General features: G+C 42.2%; 1 protein-coding gene across 1 annotated transcript in view; it reads left to right on the top strand.

Annotated features, from left to right (window-relative positions):
• zfhx2 (zinc finger homeobox 2) overlaps positions 1-23,382 on the top strand; it is a 33,262-nt gene that overhangs the window by 4,588 nt on the left and 5,292 nt on the right. The window contains exons 3-4 of the mRNA XM_061665893.1: positions 653-710; positions 17,985-21,946. Coding sequence (XP_061521877.1) covers positions 18,080-21,946 — 3,867 coding nt within the window. The 5' untranslated portion in view covers positions 653-710; positions 17,985-18,079. The remainder of the gene's footprint in view (positions 1-652; positions 711-17,984; positions 21,947-23,382) is intronic.

The following is a 23,382-nucleotide window of genomic DNA, read 5'->3' on the forward strand; positions in this document are numbered from 1 at the left end:
CTTTCGCTGCACATAGCATAATAAAGTACTCAATCACACCTTCTATAAGCTATTTAGTTTTTGTTGAATCTGGCAACGGCGTTGACTTGATAATCCTGTAACTTTTGTTGTAATGGTGGTATTGGCGTTGTTTTTCTGCAAGGTCCTGTCCGAAAATAAATCTCAGCCTAACGTGATTTTTTTCAACAACTCTTTCACTTAAGTGCTTGTAAACACTCCTGATTCCGAGAGTACAAGATCATAAGTGCACGACTGAGATTTTGTCAGCATTGACAATCCTTGGGTTGCTAAAATGTTCACACATTGTCAAGGGTTGCTTATGGTAGCAAACACTTTGTCATTGCTCCAGGCAATATATATATATATATATATATATATATATATATATTTTTTTTTTTCATTTATCTGAAAGGGGTGCCGTCTTATTTTGTGCAATAGTTTCGTGTTCTCTGAAAATGGCGGATAAAAGGAGTCTTCTATATATTTGCCTTTAGGCTAATTAGAAAATTAAAGGCATACCATAGCTGCTCTTTGTAATCAAGCCACTCAGCAATGGGTCACACCCAAGTATTGAGGAATTGAAAACACACCTGAACCAGTTATTGCTTTAGAATAATATTTTGACTCTTTCCTTTCTTTTTCTTTTAAACAGTCTGTTTTGAAACAGGGGGTGAGGGAAGAAGAGGACGAAGGTGCTGTAATATCTTCAGGTAATTAAAAATCTTTCTCGCTGTTGTATTGATTTAAAAACAATATTTTCAATCACATTCAACATATGCTAATCCTCTGCTTGGACTAGTTTACTCGGATCTAATAAAATAATCACAGGGTTCTTCGATTTACGATGGTCCCATCTTGAATCATTTCGTGGTTACGAACGGCCCCCAATGAGCTTGTTTACACAGCAGCATGAGGATACGTCGTCATGCGACAAAAAAACAAGAAGGTCGGCTTAGTTGCCGCCATACTTACTGATTTTCCATTTGATCGTTTTGTATTTAGGGCCTAGAATTGTTTTACTGTAATACACACACTTACTGTAATTCTGGTTTCACGACCGTCTAAGCATAGCCTAGTGATAGACTAACTGGCAGTGTCTTTCCCATACGACTGGAACTCATTGGTTCGCCAAGCAGGTTGAGGGGGTAGGAGGCGTGTTGATTGCTGGAGTGGTGAGTTGATAAATGAGCAGAACTTGATTTTTAATACCAATGTAGCTGCTTTCAAAACTTACAAAATCAATAAATAAAATTCCAACTGAATATTTTACTTGGAACCTTTTCAAAATTATTTTAATGAACTTAAGCCCTGGTAAATCCTGCATGGCAGTATAAAGTGAAGTGGGATGCTGACGCTGTAAAATTGTCTTATATTAAAGGTCCCCTTCTATCAAATCAATTTTTTCCTAGCTTATGCATAACATAGGCCAAAATAAATCTGTGACATGGCTTAAATCTGACATTATGGGGTTTCTCGATTGAATGCAAAAGTCAACGGCATAAGGCTTGCAAAGCGGGTTGATTTGAAATTGCTGACTTTGTGACGTAGTTTTGTCAATTAATATTCAAGTACCTGCCTACTTTGTGGTTGGAATCCACCCATGGAACTCGTCTGAACGGCAACACGGAATTTTTGGATTTCAAGCGAGTGAGTCTCAGCCCCTACCAAGACAGAAATACAGTCTATAAACATGCATGGAAATCAATCGCCTTTCGGTGAAATTCGGCGTTTTGAGCTCAAGATAGGCCATTTCTGTAAATCGTATACATCAGATGAGTTATTCCTGGTGGGGTGGGGGGTTGTTGTCACTGACGTCATAGGCTGTTTCGTACTCCTTGAACGCTGGAAGCTAGATCCATTCCACACATCCAGCATCAACACACAGATGTAATTGTGAATATTACTCCGCGGCGGACGAATATACGGCCTGAGGTTCCGCCTGTGCCCTCGAAGTCACAGGCGTTGACGAGACCAGAAAAAAACTTCAGCAGCTTCTGCTGTTAATAAGTCACAGTACTTTTACTCCGTTACAATGATCTAAATGTCGCTCGCTACTTATATAAATTATTGCTTATTTATGAACTATTTTGTGCGTGAGACTATGACTTCGACTTCCGCATCGGGCGCTGTTTGCGTCATCCAATTTAACCGCTAGTGACTTTTAAACCAGTTCACCAATCAAACGACACAAGAAACATAACACCACCTTATTTTAAACAAAAGCATTTTATTTTTTCAAGAGAATAAATGAAAAAACGATTGCTAGCACAATGCTGCAATGGTTCAGACATAATTGAAACCTTAAATTTCCCATCTTTTAGTAACACAATGTTTATCCATCCATTTTCTATACTGCTTATCCTCACTAGGGTCGCGGCCATGCTGGAACTTATCCCAGCTGACTGTGCGAGAGGTAGGGCACACTCTGAACCGGTCGCCAGCCAATCGGAGGGCACATATAAACAAACAACCCTTCGCACTCACATTCACACCTACGGACAATTTAGTCTTCAATCAACCTACCATGCATGTTTTTGGGATGTTGGAAGGAAACCGGAGTAAACCCACGCAAGCGAGGCTGGATTTGAACCTGGGTCCTCAGAATTGTGAGGCAGGTGTGCTACACAATGTTTCAACAGATTTAAATTAACAGGACTCCCAACAGGCTACATAGTGCAAAAAGGCAAATAAAGCGCCACAAACAATGCCTGGATTGCATAATGTGAAGTTAAAAAAAAAAAAAAAATGCATGCAGAGCTGCCAACCTAAAAAAAAATAATTTACAGAACAGTTTTTCTGAATTTCCAAATTTTGTCAAGAACATTTCCGTAGGACAGTCATAATTGTTAATATATTCTAGCTTCAATATTTATTTTATTACATCAACCTTGTAATGGTGGACACAGTTGCAGCATGAATCAAAGTACCAGTATGAGATTTCGATATTCCATCATCAAAAATATCTGTCTATGGATTAATTCACATTTGCAAATTCTTCTCAACCCTGGTAACAAAAAAATCTAAAAGCAAATTAATCCGATCTCAAATGCTAAATTAAAACTCAGCACTATATTTTGCAAACAAACAAATAAAACATTGCTGACAGACTGAATTGGATAGTTTATGGAGAATAGTTTTGGTTTCTAATTTGTGCAATGTACTTTTTACGCGTACATGAAAGAAGAGGAAATGTAATTACGTCTTCTCTTGCATGCTTACATACATACATACATACATTTCCTATATCCACATTTGCTGCTGAAACGAAGCAAATTTCCACATTGTGGGACTAATAAGGTTATTTTATATCATCTATTAATAATATACTTTTAACCTGCCCACGTTATGACGTGATTTATGCAGTGACATACTAATTAAATTTCAGTTTAGACATGGCATCCTGGATGTTTGTTTTATATTTATATCTGTAAACATTAATTGGCCTGTTATTTTGTTGTTCAAAGTTGGTTAGTCTCCGCAAAAACGCAGTTCCAACCAGACCTATGTGACAAGTGTATCGCTTCAAAAAATCACTGATTTTGATGTTTTGCGACTGTACGATTACATAGGTTAGCAATTAGCATGGCTTTGGCATACATAGTCTTCGCCTATCCACTCCTCGTTCTCCTTCATGACACTTCTGTAAGAAGAGTAGCGTCTTCACTACCATAGAGGCAATGATCAGTAACTTGAAGTGCATTAACACCAGACGCATTAACTTTCGCCTCTGCGGCTCAGTAGTCGGGCGCACTTGGGTGCACCCAAGCAGCCGTTCAATGTGGAGGCGCTGGCAATATTTGAAAATTCCCGTCGTCAATATAGTGAATTGTCAAGTATTGTTGTCTCCGTTATTCTTCTTGACCATCGGTCAGTCATGCACGGTCACAAACTGCAAATAACTCGACAGTTGTGGTTTCCCGCTCTTTTTACTCCTGGCATTTTTTTCATTGCGGTCAGCCCGGCCAAAAAGTTGAAGTCAGCTACAACGATTGTTAATAGTGTGTTATCGTGACACGCCGCCACCTATCCAACGTGCCAGGAGGAACGACCTCAAAATAAAAAGCTTCACAAACCCAATTCCAATGAAGTTGGGACGTTGTGTTAAACATAAATAAAAACAGAATACAATGATTTGCCAATCATGTTCAACCTATATTTTATTGAATAAACTACAAAGACAGGATATTTAATGTTCCAACTGATAAACTTGAGTTTCTAGCAAATAACCATTAACTTAGAATTTTATGGCTGAAACATGTTCCAAAAAAGCTGGGACAGGTGGCAAAAAAGACTGAGAAAGTTGAGGAATGCTCATTAAACACCTGTTTGGAACATCCCACAGGTGAACAGGCTCATTGGAACAGGTGGGTGCCATGAGTGGGTATTAAAGGACCTTCCTTGAATTGCTCTGTCATTCACAAGCAAAGATGGGGCAAGGTTCACCTCTTTGTGAACAAGTCGTGAGAAAATAGTCGAACAGTTTAAGGACAATGTTCCTCAATGTACAATTGCAAGGAATTTAGGGATTTCATCATCTACGGTTCATCACTGGCTTCAGAAAATCTGGAGAAATCACTGCCTGTAAGCGGCAAGGCCAAAAACCAACATTGAATGCCCGTGACCTTCGATCCCTCAGATGGCACTGTATCAAAAACCGACATCAATGTGTAAAGGATATCACCACATGGGCTCAGGAACACTTCAGAAAACCAATGTCAATAAATATAGTTCGGCGCTACATCCGTAAGTGCAACTTGAAACTCTACTATGCAAAGCAAAAGCCATTTATCAACAATACCCAGAAACACCGGCGGCTTCTCTGGGCCAGAGCTCATCTAAGAGGGACTGATGCAAAGTGGAAAAGTGTTCTATGGTCCGACGAGTCCACATTTCAAATTGTTTTGGGAAATTGTGGACGTCGTGTCTTCTGGGCCAAAGAGGAAAAGAACCATCCAGACTCTTATGGACGCAAAGTTCAAAAGCCAGCATCTGTGATGGTATTGGGCTGTGTTAGTGTTCCAAAAAAGCTGGGACAGGTGGCAAAAAAGACTGAGAAAGTTGAGGAATGCTCATTAAACACCTGTTTGGAACATCCCACAGGTGAACAGCATTGGGAACAGGTGGGTGCCATGAGTGGGTATTAAAGGACCTTCCTTGAATTGTTCTGTCATTCACAAGCAAAGATGGGGCAAGGTTCACCTCTTTGTGAACAAGTCGTGAGAAAATAGTCAAACAGTTAAAGGACAATGTTCCTCAACGTACAATTGCAAAATTTAGGGATTTCATCATCTACGGTCCATATCATCAAAAGGTTCAGCGAATCTGGAGCAATCACTGCACATGTAAGCGCCAAGGCCGAAAACCAACATTGAATGCCCGTGACCTTCGATCCCTCAGGCGGCGCTGCATCAAAAAACGACATCAATGTGTAAAGGATATCACCACGTGGGCTCAGGAACACTTCAGAAAACCAATGTCAGTAAATACAGTTTGGCGCTACATCCGTAAGTGCAACTTGAAACTCTACTATGCAAAGCAAAAGCCATTTATCAACAACACCCAGAAACGCCGCCGGCTTCTCTGGGGCCCGAGCTCATCTAAGATGGACTGATACAAAGTGGAAAAGTGTTCTGTGGTCCGACAAGTCCACATTTCAAATTGTTTTTGGAAATTTTGGACGTTGTGTCCTCCGGGCCAAAGAGGAAAAGAACAATCCGGACTGTTATGGACGCAAAGTTCAAAAGCCAGCATCTGGGATGGTATGGGGCTGTGTTAGTGCCAATGGCATGGGTCACTTGCACATCTGTGAAGGCACCATTCATGCTGAAAGGAACATACAGGTTTTGTAGAAACATATGCTGTCATCCAAGCAATGTCTTTTTCATGGACGTCCCTGCTTATTTCAGCAAGACAATGCCAAACCACCTTCTGCACATTACAACAGCGTGGCTTCGTAGTAAAAGAGTGCGGGTACTAGACTGGCCTGCCTGCAGTCCAGACCTGTCTCCCATCAAAAATGTGTGGCGCATTATGAAGTGTAAAATATGACAACGGAGACCCCGGACTGTTGAACAGCTGAAGCTGTACATCAAGCGAGAATGGGAAAGAATTCCACCTACAAAGCTTCAACAATGAGTGTCCTCAGTTCCCAAACGTTTATTGAATGTTGTTCAAAGAAAAGATGATGTAACACAGTGGTAAACATGAGCCTGTCCCATCTTTTTGGGAACCGGTTGCAGCCATAAAATTCTAAGTTAAGGATTATTTGCTCAAAACAATAAAGTTTATCAGTTTGAACATTAAATATCATCGTTGTCTTTGTCGTGTATTCAATTAAATATAGGTTGAACATGATTTGCAAATCATTGTATTCTGTTTTTATTTATGTTTAACACAACGTCCCAACTTCATTGGTATTGGGGTTGTACATTCGACATCAGTAACCAGGTTGCGTGCACTGCTGCATATGAAGCACTTTTCATATGCAGCAATCCCCAAATTTTAAATGTAAAAAATCGCTGATGATCAGGCTTATTTAATCTTGGCAGCCATAATCGCGGTCATGATTAAAATTCAATTGATTATGCAGCCCTAGCTCAATACCAATGACTTGTTAAGGCTTCTTTATACTCGCGTGGGCGGCGACCGCGCTGATGTCACTGCGGCTATCCCGCACGCAGTTTGCCTTTATACTCGAGCGCAACCCACACGCGCCGTTTTGAAAATGTACTGCAGTACTCCTCCAAGTCGGGGGTGTCGCTACGGCTGGTATTGGCTAGGACGTCACAGGGTGGAATTTCCTCAGCATTTTTTTTGGGCCATTTCCGGTAGCCGTTTTTACTTTACTTTCCATAACAAGGAACATAGCAACAATGGTGACCGTGGAACAGTGTCTGCTGGAACAAATGGACCTAGATGACCAGATGATACATTCAATTATACTGCAAAATTGGTCAAGAAGGCGGCGGCGTAGGTGGTATGTGGAACAGAGAGGAACGGTGAGTACGTCATCACAGCATGTGACTAAAACAGACCAATCACGAGAGATAATCTCCACGGCATTCTACGCGCAGCAACAATTTTTGCTGTGTGCGCATCAAGTGACAGAGGGCCCGCGCGGCCCAATGCGACGGTCACGTGATGCAATGGGGGCGTTGTCGGGCCGCACTAGCGCGGGAGTATAAATAGGCCTTTACTCACTAAGCATTGTGGGAAGATTATTTTTAATAAAGAGGAGCATCTCCTTTTTCAGTCAGGAGTCTAGTCCTGTGTTCATCCGCAATGTTGGATGCAGCGCTGAATAAGCGCTTACTCTCCACACTTGTGCGGAAAGGTAGGCTTTTGCTACTCTAGCAACGTCTGGAAAGCTTACTTTATTAGTTTTCCAGTATTCCAGTGGTGATGCACCCTGAGAAATGGGTGGCTCTGAGAGGTAGATGATCATCTCTGGTGGTGCTGCAGTGGCGGCATGAGCCTGCTGCTGGTGCTGCTGGGATTGTTCTGCAAGGATTTCACCAAAAATTTAGGGCAAGGCTGGCCATTGTCGTTGTCTGCAGGTTGTTGGTGTGAGTGAGTCCTTCTGAGCGGCCTCCATCATCAGACCAAGAAGCGCAGTCCCTGTGTTTTGGTCTTGAGTCCTTCTGTATAGACTCTATCTTTGTACCCTGAATGGGGGTAATCACATTAATATGACATTAAAGTCATTGTTGCAGGCTGATTGAGAATTACACTATATTAACTATGTACAAGTACATCTCAATAAATTAAAACGGTGTCATAAGCTTAATTCAGTTGGGTAGATGAATTCAAAACGTGAAACTCATTATAGAAATGCACTACACATACGCAGAATGAAATAATCCATGATTTATTTTAATATGCATAATTTGGATGATTATCGCTTCATTAAACAAAAACTCAAAATTCACCCTCTCTGGAAACTAGACTATTACGTAACAATCAAGAAATGATTGAAATGGTTTTTAAATGTAGAAATTAAGCAGGAATATGCCTTTCTGACAAGTATTTCCCAAGTGTTTAATGAATCTACATAATGTTTGAGTACTGAATTGTTTTCATCATCTAATTTATTGAGATGTACCTGTCCTGCATATGTAAATATTTTATCTCCTTGTTGTTTGTCAGTTAACGATGAGGAGTAGCTAAGCATGTGACACAACGAGGAAGAAGAGAAAACATGCTTATCGCAAAGCCATTGTGAAATGTTGAGTACTGAAACACCAGAATAAGTGCTTAGATACGGTGGCCCTGAAGTGCAAAACACAACAGCAAATAACTAAACAAAAATTCAAATTAAAAAACACATCAGCAAATAACTAAACACAATGGAAAAATAAAAAAAACATCAAACTAAACACAATGCCAAATTTAACAAAAAACAGAACAAATAACTAATCACAACAACTAATGACTAAACACAACAGCAAATCAAAAAACAACAAATAACAAAACAGAACAGCAAATTAAAAAGCACAAAAGCAAGTAACTAAACAATGGCAAATTAAAAAACACAAACGCAAGTAACTAAACACAACGGCAAATTAAAAAAAACACAACAGCAAATTAAAAAACAACGACATTAAGCTACCGGAAAAGGTTGCGGATAAGACCAATCGCTGATTGGACAAACCGACAGGAAGAGGTAGGTACTGTTGAGGGAGATAAGACGTTTGGGCCTGCCAGGTCGGACCGGGATCTTCCCCCACCATTGGAGCCAACTCACCACCAGGTGGTGATCAGTTGGAAGCTCCACCCCTCTCTTCACCAGAGTGTCCAAGACATACGGCCGCAAGTCCAATGACACGACCACAAAGTCGATCATCGAACTGCGACCAAGGCTGTCCTAGTGCCAAGTGCACCCTTATACTTGAACATGGTGTTCGTTATGGACAATCCGTGATGAGCACAGAAGTCCAATAACAGAACACCACTCGGGTTCTGTTTGGGGGGGTACGTTCCTCCCAATAACACCCATCCAGGTCTCACTGTCATTGCCCACATGAGCATTGAAGTCCCCCAGCATAACGATGGCGTCCCCAGCTGGAGTGCTCTCCAGCACCCCTTCCAAAGACTCCAAAAAGAGTACTATAAACTGCTGTTTGCCAGGGGGCAATAAGTATAAGTATACCCACACCTGCTCCACTCCAGGTGGAAGAGAGTCCAACCCCTCTCAAGAAGACTGGTACCAGAGCCAAAGCCGTGTGTGGAGGTGAGCCAGTCTATATCTGGTCGGAACTTCTCAACCTCACACACCAGCTCGGGCTCCTTCCCTGCCTTAGAGATGACATCTCTACATCCCTAGAGCCAGCTTTTGTCGCTGGGGATCGGATCGCCAAGGTCCCCGCATCCAGCCACCGTCAAGCTCACATTGCACCCGACCCCTATGGCCCCTCCCACAGGTGGTGAGCCCATGGGAAGTGGGGCCCATGTTACCCTTTCGGGCTGTGCCCAGCCTGGCCCCATGGGTGCAGGCAAACTGATCCAGGGAGCTATTTTTGTTCTGGTAAAAAAAAAAAAAAAAAAAGTGGGATGTTACATTGTGATTTTAAAAGATTAATTGCTCTGTTGTTCAATTTGCTGCACATTTCTTTTGATATTTTTTTTGTCTTGCCTCACTCACGCTATCACCAGTGATAGCTCTCTCAGTTTTGTCAGTCTAATAAAGAGCAAAAAAAACAAAGATACAGTGCAGTGACGGTTGCAACACGCACAGACATTTCTGCTTGTATGAAAAGTGCTTCGTAACACTATCTTTTAGCAGTTTCCCTTTTTATCTTGGGTGCCATTCTGACTGTTGAGCCCTTTGTTTACTTTTTTAGAAAAGGTTCTGTGCGCCGATAGCACACCTTTCAATCTTCATTCCTAATAATGTGGCAGCTGCTGTTTGCATTTGGATTGACTGAATGTATGTATAGGCGGAACTTCTGCCTAGGAAGCGCCTCCATGTAAAGCTATTTTGACATGATGACACCGTTAACCATTTGTTGTTTTAAATAGAGGCACTGCAATTCAATAAATGATATACATACTGTAAATAGTATTATTTATTTACTTGTTTATTTTTGGGGGGACGGAAAAAAAAAACTTCCGGACTTTTCGTTTTACACCATTCACAAACGCTATTAGATTTGTGATTGGATGATCGAGGATGTGGAGGCGGAACCTCTGCCAAGAACAGATGTTGGCCTTACGCCACAGAGCAGACTAGTTTTCAGCTTACATCCAAGCGTTATGCACAGAGTCAATGATCGTCACGCAGCGCGTGTAGAAGCACAAAATAGATCCTTCCCTTCGTCCATGTCAAGACCGTTCACAAACCGAAAATAATATGTAACTAAAGGTAAGTTTTGTACATAACCCAAGTTGTTCGTAAACAGTCATTCGTAACTCGAGGTTCCACTGTATTTATGATATCAGCAATGTTATTTGGGTTTGTTTGTACTATTTTTCACCACAGAGCGCTGAGTTTTGAGATCCACACAACGATAGGTCCAGGGCCCAAAATTAACACTTGCCAGGTGCGAAATGTGAGTAAATTTTCCATTTGGCGTGTACATCTCAGAGGGCACTCTGCCACGTGACGTAAATGTTTGTACCATATTATTCATGTTTTTTTAGTCTTCATTTCGGTGGATTTCTCTCTTATGTTCCTCTGCTGTCTGCACAAATATGAACGATGTACACAAACGCATAACGCATAGCGTAAATAGACGCACGTGTGCCAGACAGGCTAAGTTGCGGGAGCATTTGGAGATTTTTAGCAGTAGATGAGTGGCCACGGCGACACCCGTCCCCTCGCGGCCGTCCACAGCACTGCACAGCCGGACATGAGCCACCACCGATGTGCCGAAGAGGACCTAGACGGCGGCAAACAAAGTGAATATACGTTCATTGTGCACAAATAGCTCCCGCAATCAAACTCTTGCGGGACGCGAGTCTGAGCTCGGCATCGGACATGACGTAAATCAGAGCAAATGTTTCCATATTTAAATTAGTGAAGATGAACGATTCTTCAGGGAGTATGGTCCCACTGAGACTTTAATGCAAGGACCAGCTGTGTCAGGACTGTCGTTAGGCCTATTTTAGAGGGGGCTGAAGCCCCCCTAGAATGTTCTTCAGTCTTCCTAAATTATTATTATTTTTTTTAAACCCCAAAAATTGAGTAAGCAGGGATAAACCACCAATAAGTAAAACAAAAATAAAATAAATTACAATAAAGTAAAAATTGGAAAAATTAGTGTTGTGAGCCAGTCATGTCAAGCCTCCATATTGATCAATAATTGTTAGTTTGTGAAATGTTATTTTATAATACCATATTATAAAAATGTGTAATATGATTTAATATATTGGCTGTTAAAAACAAAAATATGCTTGACCCTAACCCTGTGAGTCTTGTTAATTTCGAACACTGGATACAGAGCTGTCTAATGTTACACAATGTCTGTATTTTGTTACGGAAATACAGAATCGGTTACATCCTACGTCAATTTAGAGTCTTCAATCAACCTCCCACGCATGTTTTTTGGGATGTGGAAGGGAACCGGAGTACCTGGAGAATACCCACGCAGGCACGGGGAAAACATGAAAACCCCACACAGAACTGTGAGGCAGATGTGCTAACCGGTCGTCTGTCTTGGAAAACATCAGTCAAAAAAATGTCCCAAAAAATGGACAACTGATGCATAAGGGCTGGACCACAGTTCATTTATATAAACCCCCTACATTCATTTGAAACACTGCAGTTTTTATTGCTATGTGGTGTGTGCTGTTTCTATTCCTAGGTGTCAGTAAAGTCTAAGGTATGGAATTCAGTGCCTGGAAGACGTTATGGAGGGGAAAAAAAACTGAAAGACGATTAAGGCACTTCGGTATGATATGTCATTTCTAGACTTTACGCCGATCGGATCGGTGTTATCGGTATTGGCCGATAATTGCTTTTACGCTGATCGGCTTTCATGTCATAATTCGTCGGTCCGATCAATGACGTCATCGATCGGCTCCTCAGAAGACCTTTAACTCCGCGTCGCTGTCCCGTATGAATCCAAAAGCTAGTTTGTTTTTAGCCTTGTCACGTGTCTTGTGGCGCAGTAATGTAAGTATCTGACGGCCAATACAGTTTTTTTCCCATCTTATCGGTTAAAAACACGTCATCGGTGTGGGACTATTTTGCGGTGTCTCAGAGAAAAAACGCGCAAGTTATTTGCAGTCCGTCCACAACTGAAGTACATTGTGGGGAACGTCATCTAAATGCTTCAACACAAATTTGATTGGGCACCTGAAGAATGTGCACAAGGAGGAGCATGCCGCGTGCAAGCAACGCAGCGTCGGGGGGGGAAAAAAAGGAAAAGCCAAACCTACACAAACTCTGGACAACACCCGTCCATATAAGCCGGGACAGTGAGAAAGTTAGAGTAAGCATGTCATTACCAGTATTTATTAAAGTAATTTAATTTCAACAAAGTAATTAAATTACAGTAAGTTAGCACCCATTATTTCTGTCATGTTGTAATGTTGAGCTGACCTAAACTTATGTCAGTGGCCAATCCTTAAATGTCCCCTAGAGGTCATTGATGTTTTAACTTTTGTCTAAAATGCTAGAGAATAATTTTGGAGCTGGGATGGGCTCCAGCACGCCCGCGACCATATGGGGATAAGCGGTACAGAAAATGAATGGATTCATGGATACAGTACTCGGTATACAGTACACAAGTATATACAATAAATTAACTAGTCATAAAGTACACAAGTATATACAATAAATGAGGTCATGTAAATGGACACATTGCTCCAGCTTGTGATCGGGTCGATGATCGGTTATCGTTTTTTTTAAACTTGCTTAATTGGCCCCAAAAGTCCTGTGTAAAGCCTAGTCATTTCGTATGTTCGAAAGGAAGCACCATTTTATTTTTTCTGACCATATGATGCATTCTACAAAGGTTAAGGAACGGTGGTATAAAATACTGTTGCTGGATAGTCCGTATGTCACATGCTCAAACACGAAGGCGCTGATTGGCCGAAGAGGAGATCTGTATATCGCCGATCAATTGCTATTCCTACACTCCCCGAATCTCTGTCACGGCTAATTTGAAATTGAATTTGTCGAACTGAATCTGAAATGATCAAACTGGTGTGAAAATATATATTTCTAATTTTCATTGCGGATAAAATAATCTTACATTCACGTTCAGGTTTATTGGCCTTCAGTTCAAAACTAATAAATTCAATTTAAAATTGTTATTCAGATTTTAAATGCAATATTTCAAATTAAACAATGCACGTTAAAATTGTTTTTCCAAATTTTTTTAATGCAATAATTCAAATATAAATGATTCAAATTCAATTCCTGCTGGCACATATTTCAGTCCATACCCAGAGTATGTTTAAAAATAATTATACACTTTATGTCAGGAAATGACTTGGTCATACATTGTTTTGTAAGACATAGTCATTCACAAGAGCCAAATGATGTAAAGATGCACCACATCAAACACTGCCTGTGATTATACACATGGCCAGCAGGTGGTTTTGTGTGCAGATGAAGCATCCAGAAATGAACCGTTCCTCGAACCAATTGGCTAGGCCTGTCATGATGACAATTTTTTAAGATATATTTTCCCAATAACTAGCGATAATGTTTTTTTAATGCCTCTGAAATCATGAAAAATAAGGTCCGCCCTTATTTTTTATTTTATTGCTTTTAAATCAGTACTGATAGTATTGAGCTTGATAAATGATGTGACGTTCATGACGAAGTGTGCATGTCACACGGCTGTTCTGATTAACATACATGCAAATCAGTCGCCTTTCGGCGAAATTTGCAGTTTTGAACCCATTTCCGTGAATCCTATCGCTCAGGTGAGTTTTTCCTGGGATAGGGGGTCCGCCATCGCTGCCGTCATAGGCTGTTTTGTAGACCTTGTACGCTGGCAGCGAGATCCATTGCACACATCCACCATCAGCACACAGGTGTAATTTCTTATTACTCCACGGTACACTAATTATGCAAGCGCATCGGCCTGAGGTTCCGCCTGTGCCCTCGGGACCTGCTTTGGATAAGTCACAGGAGTTGACGAGACCAGAAAAAAAACGCTTCTCCACATGTCACTTCTGCTGTTAAGAAGTAATGGTACTTTTACTCTGTTACAATGATCTAAATGTCGTTCGCTACTTTTATCAATTATTCCTTATCTATCAACTATTTTGTGCGCGCGACTACGACTTCGACCGACGCATTGGCCTCTGGTTGCTCCAATCCAATTTAAGCACGAGTGACACTTGTCTAGTTCACCAATCAAACGACACAAGAAAGTCACATGACCTCGCACAAGGTCTTCTTTTGGGCTTCCAGAGCATAGGTATTAACTAGATAAGCCAGCCCGGGTGATCGTTGTGCCTGCATGGCAACCATTTTAGGAAGGTCTTCGTTACTATGAAGGCAATGGTGCACTACTTGTGTTTACATTTTAGACAACCAAAAACAACAGCTTTCATATATTGTAGTATATATCTGGCACTGTCTTCCCAAGCGTGGAAATTTCAGCCGACTTGTAACTTGAGAAAACACCTTGCAGTAATTTGTAGATGTTTGTTTTGGCTTTGCATGCATGCACGCAGCAATATCAGAATTTGCACATTTTATTTTTATTTTATTGATGTTCTTGCTGTGGTTAAAAAAAAATTATACTCACTATTTACTAATTATACTCACTATTTATTCAGTACTTAAATTATTTCACGGTGTACTTTTTTAGAGGACTACTTTTTACTTGAGTCACATTATTGTCAAGTAACAGTACTCTTACTTGAGTACATTGTTTGGCTATTCTACCCACCTCTGGAGCGGACATCTTCTATTGCTACTCTTATGTTTAAGCAACATTTTTGCTCACCAGATCAGCCAGTGTCGTATTTGTTGCACTGGTCTTTTGTATTTTCGCGTTGCGGTGCCTGCGGGTCGTGGCCCTGGTTGTGGTCCCAGCGGAACCGCGAAGGACATGTAACATCGACGACGAGAGCCAATCCACTAGTACATCTTGTATTAATTAGGAAACACTCCAACAATTATATAATTAGTTTAATGTGAAATCTATTAAGCGACGGAGCGATGTTAGGGATTATGTCACAACAGAATGAACTAACTTCAAATTCAGAAATGGCCAAAAAAACGGAAAAATACTGTACTTAATATTTTCCTGGAGGATGTTTTGGGGATTAGCCTTTGAAGTTGGTAATAGTGCAAAATGAAGTGAAACAGACAATGATTTTAGCCAATTATTTTCCAGAATGAGCGTGCTTAAAGAAGAGGATGCTTTCATGTGGCACAGCTTTCAGTAGGCATCAGGTGCAGGTGGAGATGGTCCTGGCTCAAGTTGGAGGCCAAAACAAAAAAGCAAAGAAATGAGGCAAATTTAATTTTAAGCTTAAATTTGTACATCAACATGGACTTGAGCGGTGTAAATGTTTTTCTGTGAGAAGAAAATGTTTAATTTGCCTTATTGTCCTCTTCAGTGTCTTCCAGATTGCTTAATTTATTTTAAAATTAAAAAAATCTCAGCATTGGATCCCCCTACAAAGATCTTTTTTGTCACCTTTTTCACGCCTTTGGTGTTTGCAAGGCACACTTTACTTTCATTGGAAAAAATTACCTTGGACCACAGGTCAACAGTGCAGCCCTTCTTTCTTCTCCTTGGCCCAGTTGAGACACTTGCTATGTCTGCTCAGGCTCAGAAGTGGCTTGACTAGACAGTTGTAGCCCCTCCCACAGATGCATATGAATGTGGTGGTTTTTGAAGCTTTGACTCCTGCCTCATTCCAGTCTTTCTGGATCTCTCCAAGATTAACCCTCTCCTGCCACATTTTGTCCTTCCATTGAGTTGCATGGACACAGCACTCTGTGAACAGCCAGCCTCCTCAGCTTTTGTGGTTTACCCATTGTATGGAGGGTATCAATGATGGTCTTCTGTCCAGTTGTCAAGTCTGCAGTCTTCCCCATATTGAACCCAACTGAGACAGTTGAACCAAACTGAAGCAATTTAATGACACCTGGAGAAAACTGTGCAAGTGCTTTGAGTTTTGTAGATGTTTAGTGTGTGAGACTCAGTTTAAAACATTTACGGCATGCAAAATTTGGGCTGATTTCTTCACAGTATTCTAAATTTTTTAATTCTTGATTTCGTGGGTTTTATGAGCTTGAAGCCCATATTATGTAAAAATAAACAAATACTTGAAATTGTTTAAATTGTGGGCCCTGAATCTAGTCTATGAAAGTTTAACATTTTGAGTGGAATTATGGAAATAAACTTTTCCATCATATTGAATTTTTTTGGAAAGGGTCTGTACAGTGCCACCAGAAACTATTCACACCCCCCCCCCCCCACACACATTTTGCTTACAGACTAATTTTTTTTAAAAAAATAAAAAATCTGCATCAAATATCCAATAATGACAAAGTGAAAATTTTCAGACATTTGTGTGCATTTAAAAAAATTTAAACATTCAAACAGAATAGTGACTTCTACAACTGCTTCTACAACCTGTGGTAAATTCAATTGATTGAACATCATTTGGAATGGCACACATCTGTCTATTCTGCATAATGTCTTATAGTTGGCGGTCCATATCAGAGCAGAAACCAAGCAATGAATTCTCAGGAATTGTCTGCAGACCTCTGAGTCCGGATTGTGTCAAGGCACAAATCTGGGGAAGGATACAAAAGAATTTCAGCAGCATTGAAGGTCGCGAAAAGCACTCTAGTCTCGATAATTCAGAAATTGAAAACGTTTTGAACCACCAGGACCCTTCCTAGATCTGGCCGTCCGATCAAGCTGAGTAACCGGGGAAGAAGGGCCTTGGTCAGAGAGGTGAACAGGAACCCAATGGTCACCAAGGCGGAACTCCAGTGTTCCCTTGTGGAGAGAGAACCATCCAGAAGGTCAACCATTGCTAACGCACTCCACCAGTCAGGCCTTTATTGTAGAGTGGCCAGACGGAAGCCACTTATCACTAAAAGGCACATGGCAGCCCTCTTGGAGTCTGCCAAAAAGGCACCTTAAGGATTCTCAGACCTGCAGAAACCAAATTCTCTGGTCTGATGAAACGAAAATAGAACTTTTTGGCCTGAATTGCAAGCTTCATATCTGGAGAAGAGGCACTGCTCATCACCTGGGTAATACCATCCCTACTGTGGGAAAAAAAAAAAATACAACAAAAACGGCACCAAATGTGCTGTGATGAGACTGCCATTACACCTTCTGGAGTGGTGTGGGCATCGACACTGTCTGAAATTTCGATACCTCAGTTACCAGATGTTAGGATCTTAAGATCGACTCTCAAATTTAAATATTGATATTTTTTATACTTAAGTTGTTTGAGGTACTGTATTTGCAGTATCATACCAGAATGGAAAGCGGTGGTATCGATTAGCAGACGCACACAAGGAGAATAGCAGCACAATCTCTGCGCAAAAGGAAGTTATACATTCATCCATCCGTTTTCTGAACAGGCGTTACAGGGTCCTGGAGCCTATCCCAGTTGACTCTGGGCGAGAGGTGGGGAACACCCTGAACTGGTCTCCAGCCAATCTCAGGGAAGTTATACATTGGTTACATATTGACAGGTAGTGCCAAAATCTATTAGTGGCGGCCAAAATTCCTTCGTGGCGGCCATCCACGGATAAATGTATTTGTGGGTAACATTGACGTAAACCCAAATTTTTACGCAAGTAGGAACACACAGTAGGAGCAGACCTCCGTCATAAACCGAGAACTTACTGTATTGTGATGTGGAATTGTGAATGGTAGTCACTGTATTCGGCGCATTATTAATCGATCTAAATTGGTTTTAAAAATTGAATCAATAATTGGCTTATTTCCAACCGCATTCTAAGTTTAAACCCCATGTCTCATTTTGTCTGTCCAGCAGTAAACTAATATGTGACATTTATTTGTGTATATCTGTTTTATCAGTTGCAGTTTGTACACAAGTGAGAGCATCTGAAGACATCTGCTCCGAACTCCGCGAGCCTTGTTTGGACGTTCCTCTTCGACATAACGAGAAGGAGATGGATGAAGACAGAATGTTGGACCAGGAGGGTGGTGAAGCTGAACCAGAGCCAGAAGATGACATCATGGGAGCCAAGCAAACTGCCACAGAAAATGAAGACGGTAAAAATGGCGTGCCTGCTGAAAATAACGCTCGGTTCAAATGCAATGCCTGCCTGGAAACATTTCCTACCAGAACTGCCCTGAGTGTTCATTACTACTCTGCATCCCATATTCAGAGAATGACAACAATACAAGGTGGGGAAATTGACCCTCCAGCTCCTTCCGCCTCTATTCTTTCTCGGCCATTTGTATCAAACAAACCCTACCAGTGTGCTATATGCCGAGTCTCCTACAATCATTCTATCACCCTCGAGAGCCATATGAAATCCGTCCTGCACCAGACGCGCAGCAGAAATGCTGTGAACTCATCTGCCCTTGGTATTTGTGGAGGCAGCAATGCCAGTACTCCAAAGACCACAGTGAGCACTTCTACAAGTGGAACCGGCGAGTTGGCGACCACCACCAACTGTGCTACTCTTGGAAGCATGATGGTGACTACGGCAAGAAATGCGGAGCACCTCCAAACATCACAAGTGGCTCCCTCCCTCATCACTCCCCCTGTGGCCTCAGCTCAGGCGGTCTCAGCCTTTCTCACCCTCCTCACGTCCAGCCCTAGTGCACTCTCGCACCCTCTCCTCCCCTCCCTATTTGCACCCAGCCACCCTACTGGTGCCGATGCAGCTCAGATTGTGCCTCAGCCTCACATGGTCATGCCCTTGATCTTGAACGGCCTCCAAGCTCAGCAAACCCAGCAGTCTCCTGAGAACCAGCAAGGACAGCTCCTTACCCAGTGTGTGCCATTTGTAGGTCTCAACACAGCACAGCAGGCCCTCTTGACCCAAAGACTTAGTTTGTTACAGAACCAGTGGCCTCCTGTTGCACTTCCAACTAATACATCAGAGGTTGTGGAGAGTGTGAAGCAGGAGTGTATTGAAAAGCCGTCAGATCAGATCAGGGAAAGCATAAAAACAGATGAACCTGAGGACGAGGGTTGCCCCAATACAGAAAGCAAAGTGCAGGTTGAGAGTAATGAAGACGTTTGGAAGGTGCCCAGCGATAGCAGAACCATTGCCCATCAGATGGATGTGGAAAATTATAAATCAGTAAGTCCAAATTTCTCCCCAGTTGCCATGGAGAAGAGCCTCCATAACAACCTCTCACCGTCTCCATCAATGCCTAGCAACCCAAGCTATAGCCCTGTACATTTGAATCTCACGCTTAGCCCCGATTCCACTCCCCAAAAATCACAAGCTGCAGCTAGTCCTTGTGCATCTATTGGTACGCCCAAATCAAGCCCACTTTCAAATGTCTTAAGCAACCAATATCGGCTACGTTGCAATACCGTGGGGTCCATTTATCCAGAACTTCCAGTGTTGTCAGAGTTTCAGTCCGAGGTGCTTTGGGCTTTCTTTGAGTCACGAAGTGAGGCTCATGCTGCTAGTCCTCTCCGCGAGGACTGCGAGGCGCTGGGAAGAGAGGTAGGGCTTTCAGAAGAGGAGGTACGCAAGTGGCTCTGCCAAGCAAGATATGTCAAACAGAGACAGAGAGCCACAGAGCTCACGCACCAACATGGCTCATCGGGATTCGCAAAGACCACTCCAAGCAGTGACAATGACTTTGATGACGAAGAAAACTCCTTGATTATAGCAGAAGAGGAGGAGGATGCTGACGTGTCAGGTAGTCAGGTAATAGATTTGTCTCGTACAAGAGGGTCGCGCAGACAGCGAGGTGTTGGGAGGGAGGGTCAGGGAGACTCCTGTCTGACTTCTGACTCAGAAAATGAGGTTTATACCTCTGTGATTGTGACAGACGAGGAAAGTCAGAATGGAGGTTTTCGGGAGTCCCCAGAGAGCCCTGCTAAAGATGTAGTGCAACATGAGGTCCATTGTGATAAAGTCTCAGTTGGAGGGAAAGTCTTGCGCTCCACAACGGTGTTTCTCTCTGATGTGGAGGACGAATATGAAGAAGAGGATGGTGGAGGGGCTCATAGGCCTGGAAAGAAAAAAAGGAAAGGAGAGTTTGAGCATGAGGTGGAGGTGAAAAGAGAGAGACTGGATCCTGATGTGGACCTCGAGTTGGAAGCCCAAGGGGATCCCCCAAGTTCACTCCCCTATTCTGTTGACCAAATTCCAAGTGGCGGTCTTCACTCACTCCCACTGTCTCTCGCACCGTTCTCTGCACAATTCCTCAGCCCTTATGTCCTCTCGCTAACACCATCATTAGTTGGGAGCAAAATACCAGTCTTCTCAAACCCACCTTCCATCACACGTTTCTCTAGTTCTCTTCTTTCCCAATCACTTTCTCCCATGAACCAATCTTCTCAATACTTGTCCAATGGCAGCGACTGTGAGACTGCACTGGACCTTAGTATGGGAAAAAACAATTCATCCTCATCTCTGGCCGACAAAATTTCAGCACAGAAAGGACAGTTGCTTGATGGACTTGGCCTGAGGCCCACGTCTCAAAATCTGGTCGTTGTTCAGGTAAAACCTGAATCTCTTACTACCATGCCTTCTTCGTATAATCGTGTGGATCTGGTCAACAGCAATAACCTGACAAAGCCCAGTATTTACACAAGGCCAGATGAGAAAATGAACATCACACTGTGTGATAACGACAAAGAGAAGGATAAAGAGCAACAGCAAAGAAAGGCCAAAGGGAAAAGGTATCGCGATATGCGGCGTTCCAGGACCATCATTCAAGCTGAACAACTTGACATACTGTATGGATGCTATTTCAAAGATCCCAACCCTGGAAAACACGAATTTGAGCAAATCTCCGAGTGGGTTCAGCTTCCCAAAAAAGTTGTTCAGATATGGTTCCAGAACATGCGAGCGAGGGAACGGAAAGGCGAGGTGCGATTCATCAGCGACGGCACCCTGGCAGCAGTTGGCAAACCGCTCATCAAATTCACTTGGCCGCTCTCCAAACCCATTTTTTCTAACAAGCCCGTTGCAAACAATGCTGGCTGCATCACAACTGCTCCAATTGTGCGCACCCTCATCAAGACTGAAAGCAAACCCGTTGTGGTGAAAAAAAACACTCCTGTTCCAATCAAGCCCAAGGAAGTGGTTTCTGACGCCTCTGTGGTGAGTACTGGTGCCTCTGTGATGCCAAAGACCAAGCTTGAAACCACCAGCAGCGTCACCATGGTCAAAGTCGCATCCAGCATTGTCCCGACCCTTTTAACGCCTCCCAAGGATCCCGTTCCCATTGCCCCTCGACTGAAGCAGCAAAGAAAATTTGAGGACGAGAGCGAGGAGGACAAAACAGACGAGGATGTGGACGACGAGAGTGAGACAGGGCCAAGGATGACCAACCGCATGGTGCCCAAGCTGCCCACAACGCCCATCAATAACAGGCCTCCTTCCACGACTGTGTTGCCCCAGAAACCCAACGGCCTTAACTACTGGACCCCGAAAGTCCCGATCAGGATCAACACTCTGTCACGAGAGCAACTTGCTCTTCCCGCTCACGTGCATCCTCGTACTATCCCCCCTCCGCCCACCCCCAGCATTGCACCAGTCAGCCCCAACACCCCTAACTTGGCGAAGGTGGCCCGCTCATCCACCCCCGTCCTGGGTAAATCAAGTCCCACGGAAAACAGCTTTCTGGCCCACTCTTCCAGCCGTAGGCCACGCACGCATTTGTCTTGCCTGCAGCTCTCCATTCTGCAGTCCTGTTACGAGACCTGTGCCCACCCCAATGCCATGGAGTGCGAGGCCATTGGTGCAGAGCTTAACCTGCCCCTCAAGGTGGTCCAGATCTGGTTTCAAAATACTAGAGCCAAGGAGAAGCGCTGGAGGCTGCAGCAAGAGAAAATGGTGAGTAAAATATTTTAGGAACCAAAAGTTACAATACAGTTGGGAGTGGATACATTTGTAAAATGGAGTAATGATAAGTTAGCCACTTTACGTTTTTGAAGAGGGGTGTTTAAGATTAGAAAGACATGAGGAGGTGAGCAACACTCCCATTTGGTGGTGATAAAGGATCATATTTTCTTTTGTCTTTTCAGTGCTCTTAGCATTGTATTATTTACCATAAAAGGATTTTTTTATATTGTTGACATTGACAATGTATTTTGTTGCATTTGATCACAAGCTTACACATTTCTCTTAAGTTACTGTAAGCCTCCATCTAGCAAGTGCATTAATTAACCCTTAACGGGTCCTTCAAATCAGGGGTTCTCAAGCTTTCAGTCCAGTGAGACTTTACAGGGGAGAAATGTTTCCAAGGACCCCCTCATAATTCAAACACTCTTCACATAACTACCCCCATGTGTACCCCTAAATCCCATAGGTATTAAAAAATTTCCTGGAAAAATGTGTAATGTTACAGGAACAAATTCATAATTTTTTAACAGATAAAAGTAGCATTAAGAGAGTAAAGTCGAAGTTTTCTCGAAAAAAAGTTGTAATCTTTACATGGACAAAAACTGGATAAATATCGTAAACTTAGGTGAATAAAGTTGTATATTTCCAATACAGTTGTAATATGATATTTAAGTCCAAGTTCAACGAGGGAAGAAAGCCATATTTAAGAAGTGTTCAAAAATTCTTTATTCTCGATGTTACTCCTTTTATTCAAGAGAAGACACTTTTATTATTAAAAATATAAATACATTTTAAAAAAACGACTTTCTCAGTTTTATCGGAATCAATTTGTGGTAGTGGGTATCCAGCAGCTGGTGGGGGTTGGGGGGGGCTAAAGTTAAACAAGCACAAACCGAATATTGTATAATAAATTTAAATATTTCAATAAAAAATACAATCGCTTAAATAAATAAATATGCAAAGAAATTAATGTAAAATCAAACACAGGGCTTTACACTAACTTTTCCTTCGGTAGCACTGCACCATGCATGATGTGTGTAGTTTAACGTAATTGCTATACCATAGCTGTGTATATAATAAAGATTGACAGTGACGCGAGTTGGTTGTGAAATATGAATATGAGGTTTGTCTGCAACAAGCAGTAGCTGACTAAACGGGTCATTTATTTTATATAAGTTTAGAAGACATAATGGGAACATTTGCATGTTCACATAAAAGCAAAACATAACAAAAGGCATGCATGTTTGCCCTCCTCCCCCCACCCCTTCCTGATTTATTTTTTGTCAGACTTAAATTTTTCCATCATCCAAAAAAGATTAGTCTAAGACAACACAAGTACACACAAAATGCAGGTTTAAAATATTTTTATTATTGATGTACAGCTTCAGCTGTTCAACAGTCCGGGGTGGGGTCTCCGTTGTCGTATT

This window comes from Phycodurus eques, chromosome 21 (assembly GCF_024500275.1).
Source record: "Phycodurus eques isolate BA_2022a chromosome 21, UOR_Pequ_1.1, whole genome shotgun sequence".
Lineage (NCBI taxonomy): Eukaryota > Metazoa > Chordata > Actinopteri > Syngnathiformes > Syngnathidae > Phycodurus > Phycodurus eques.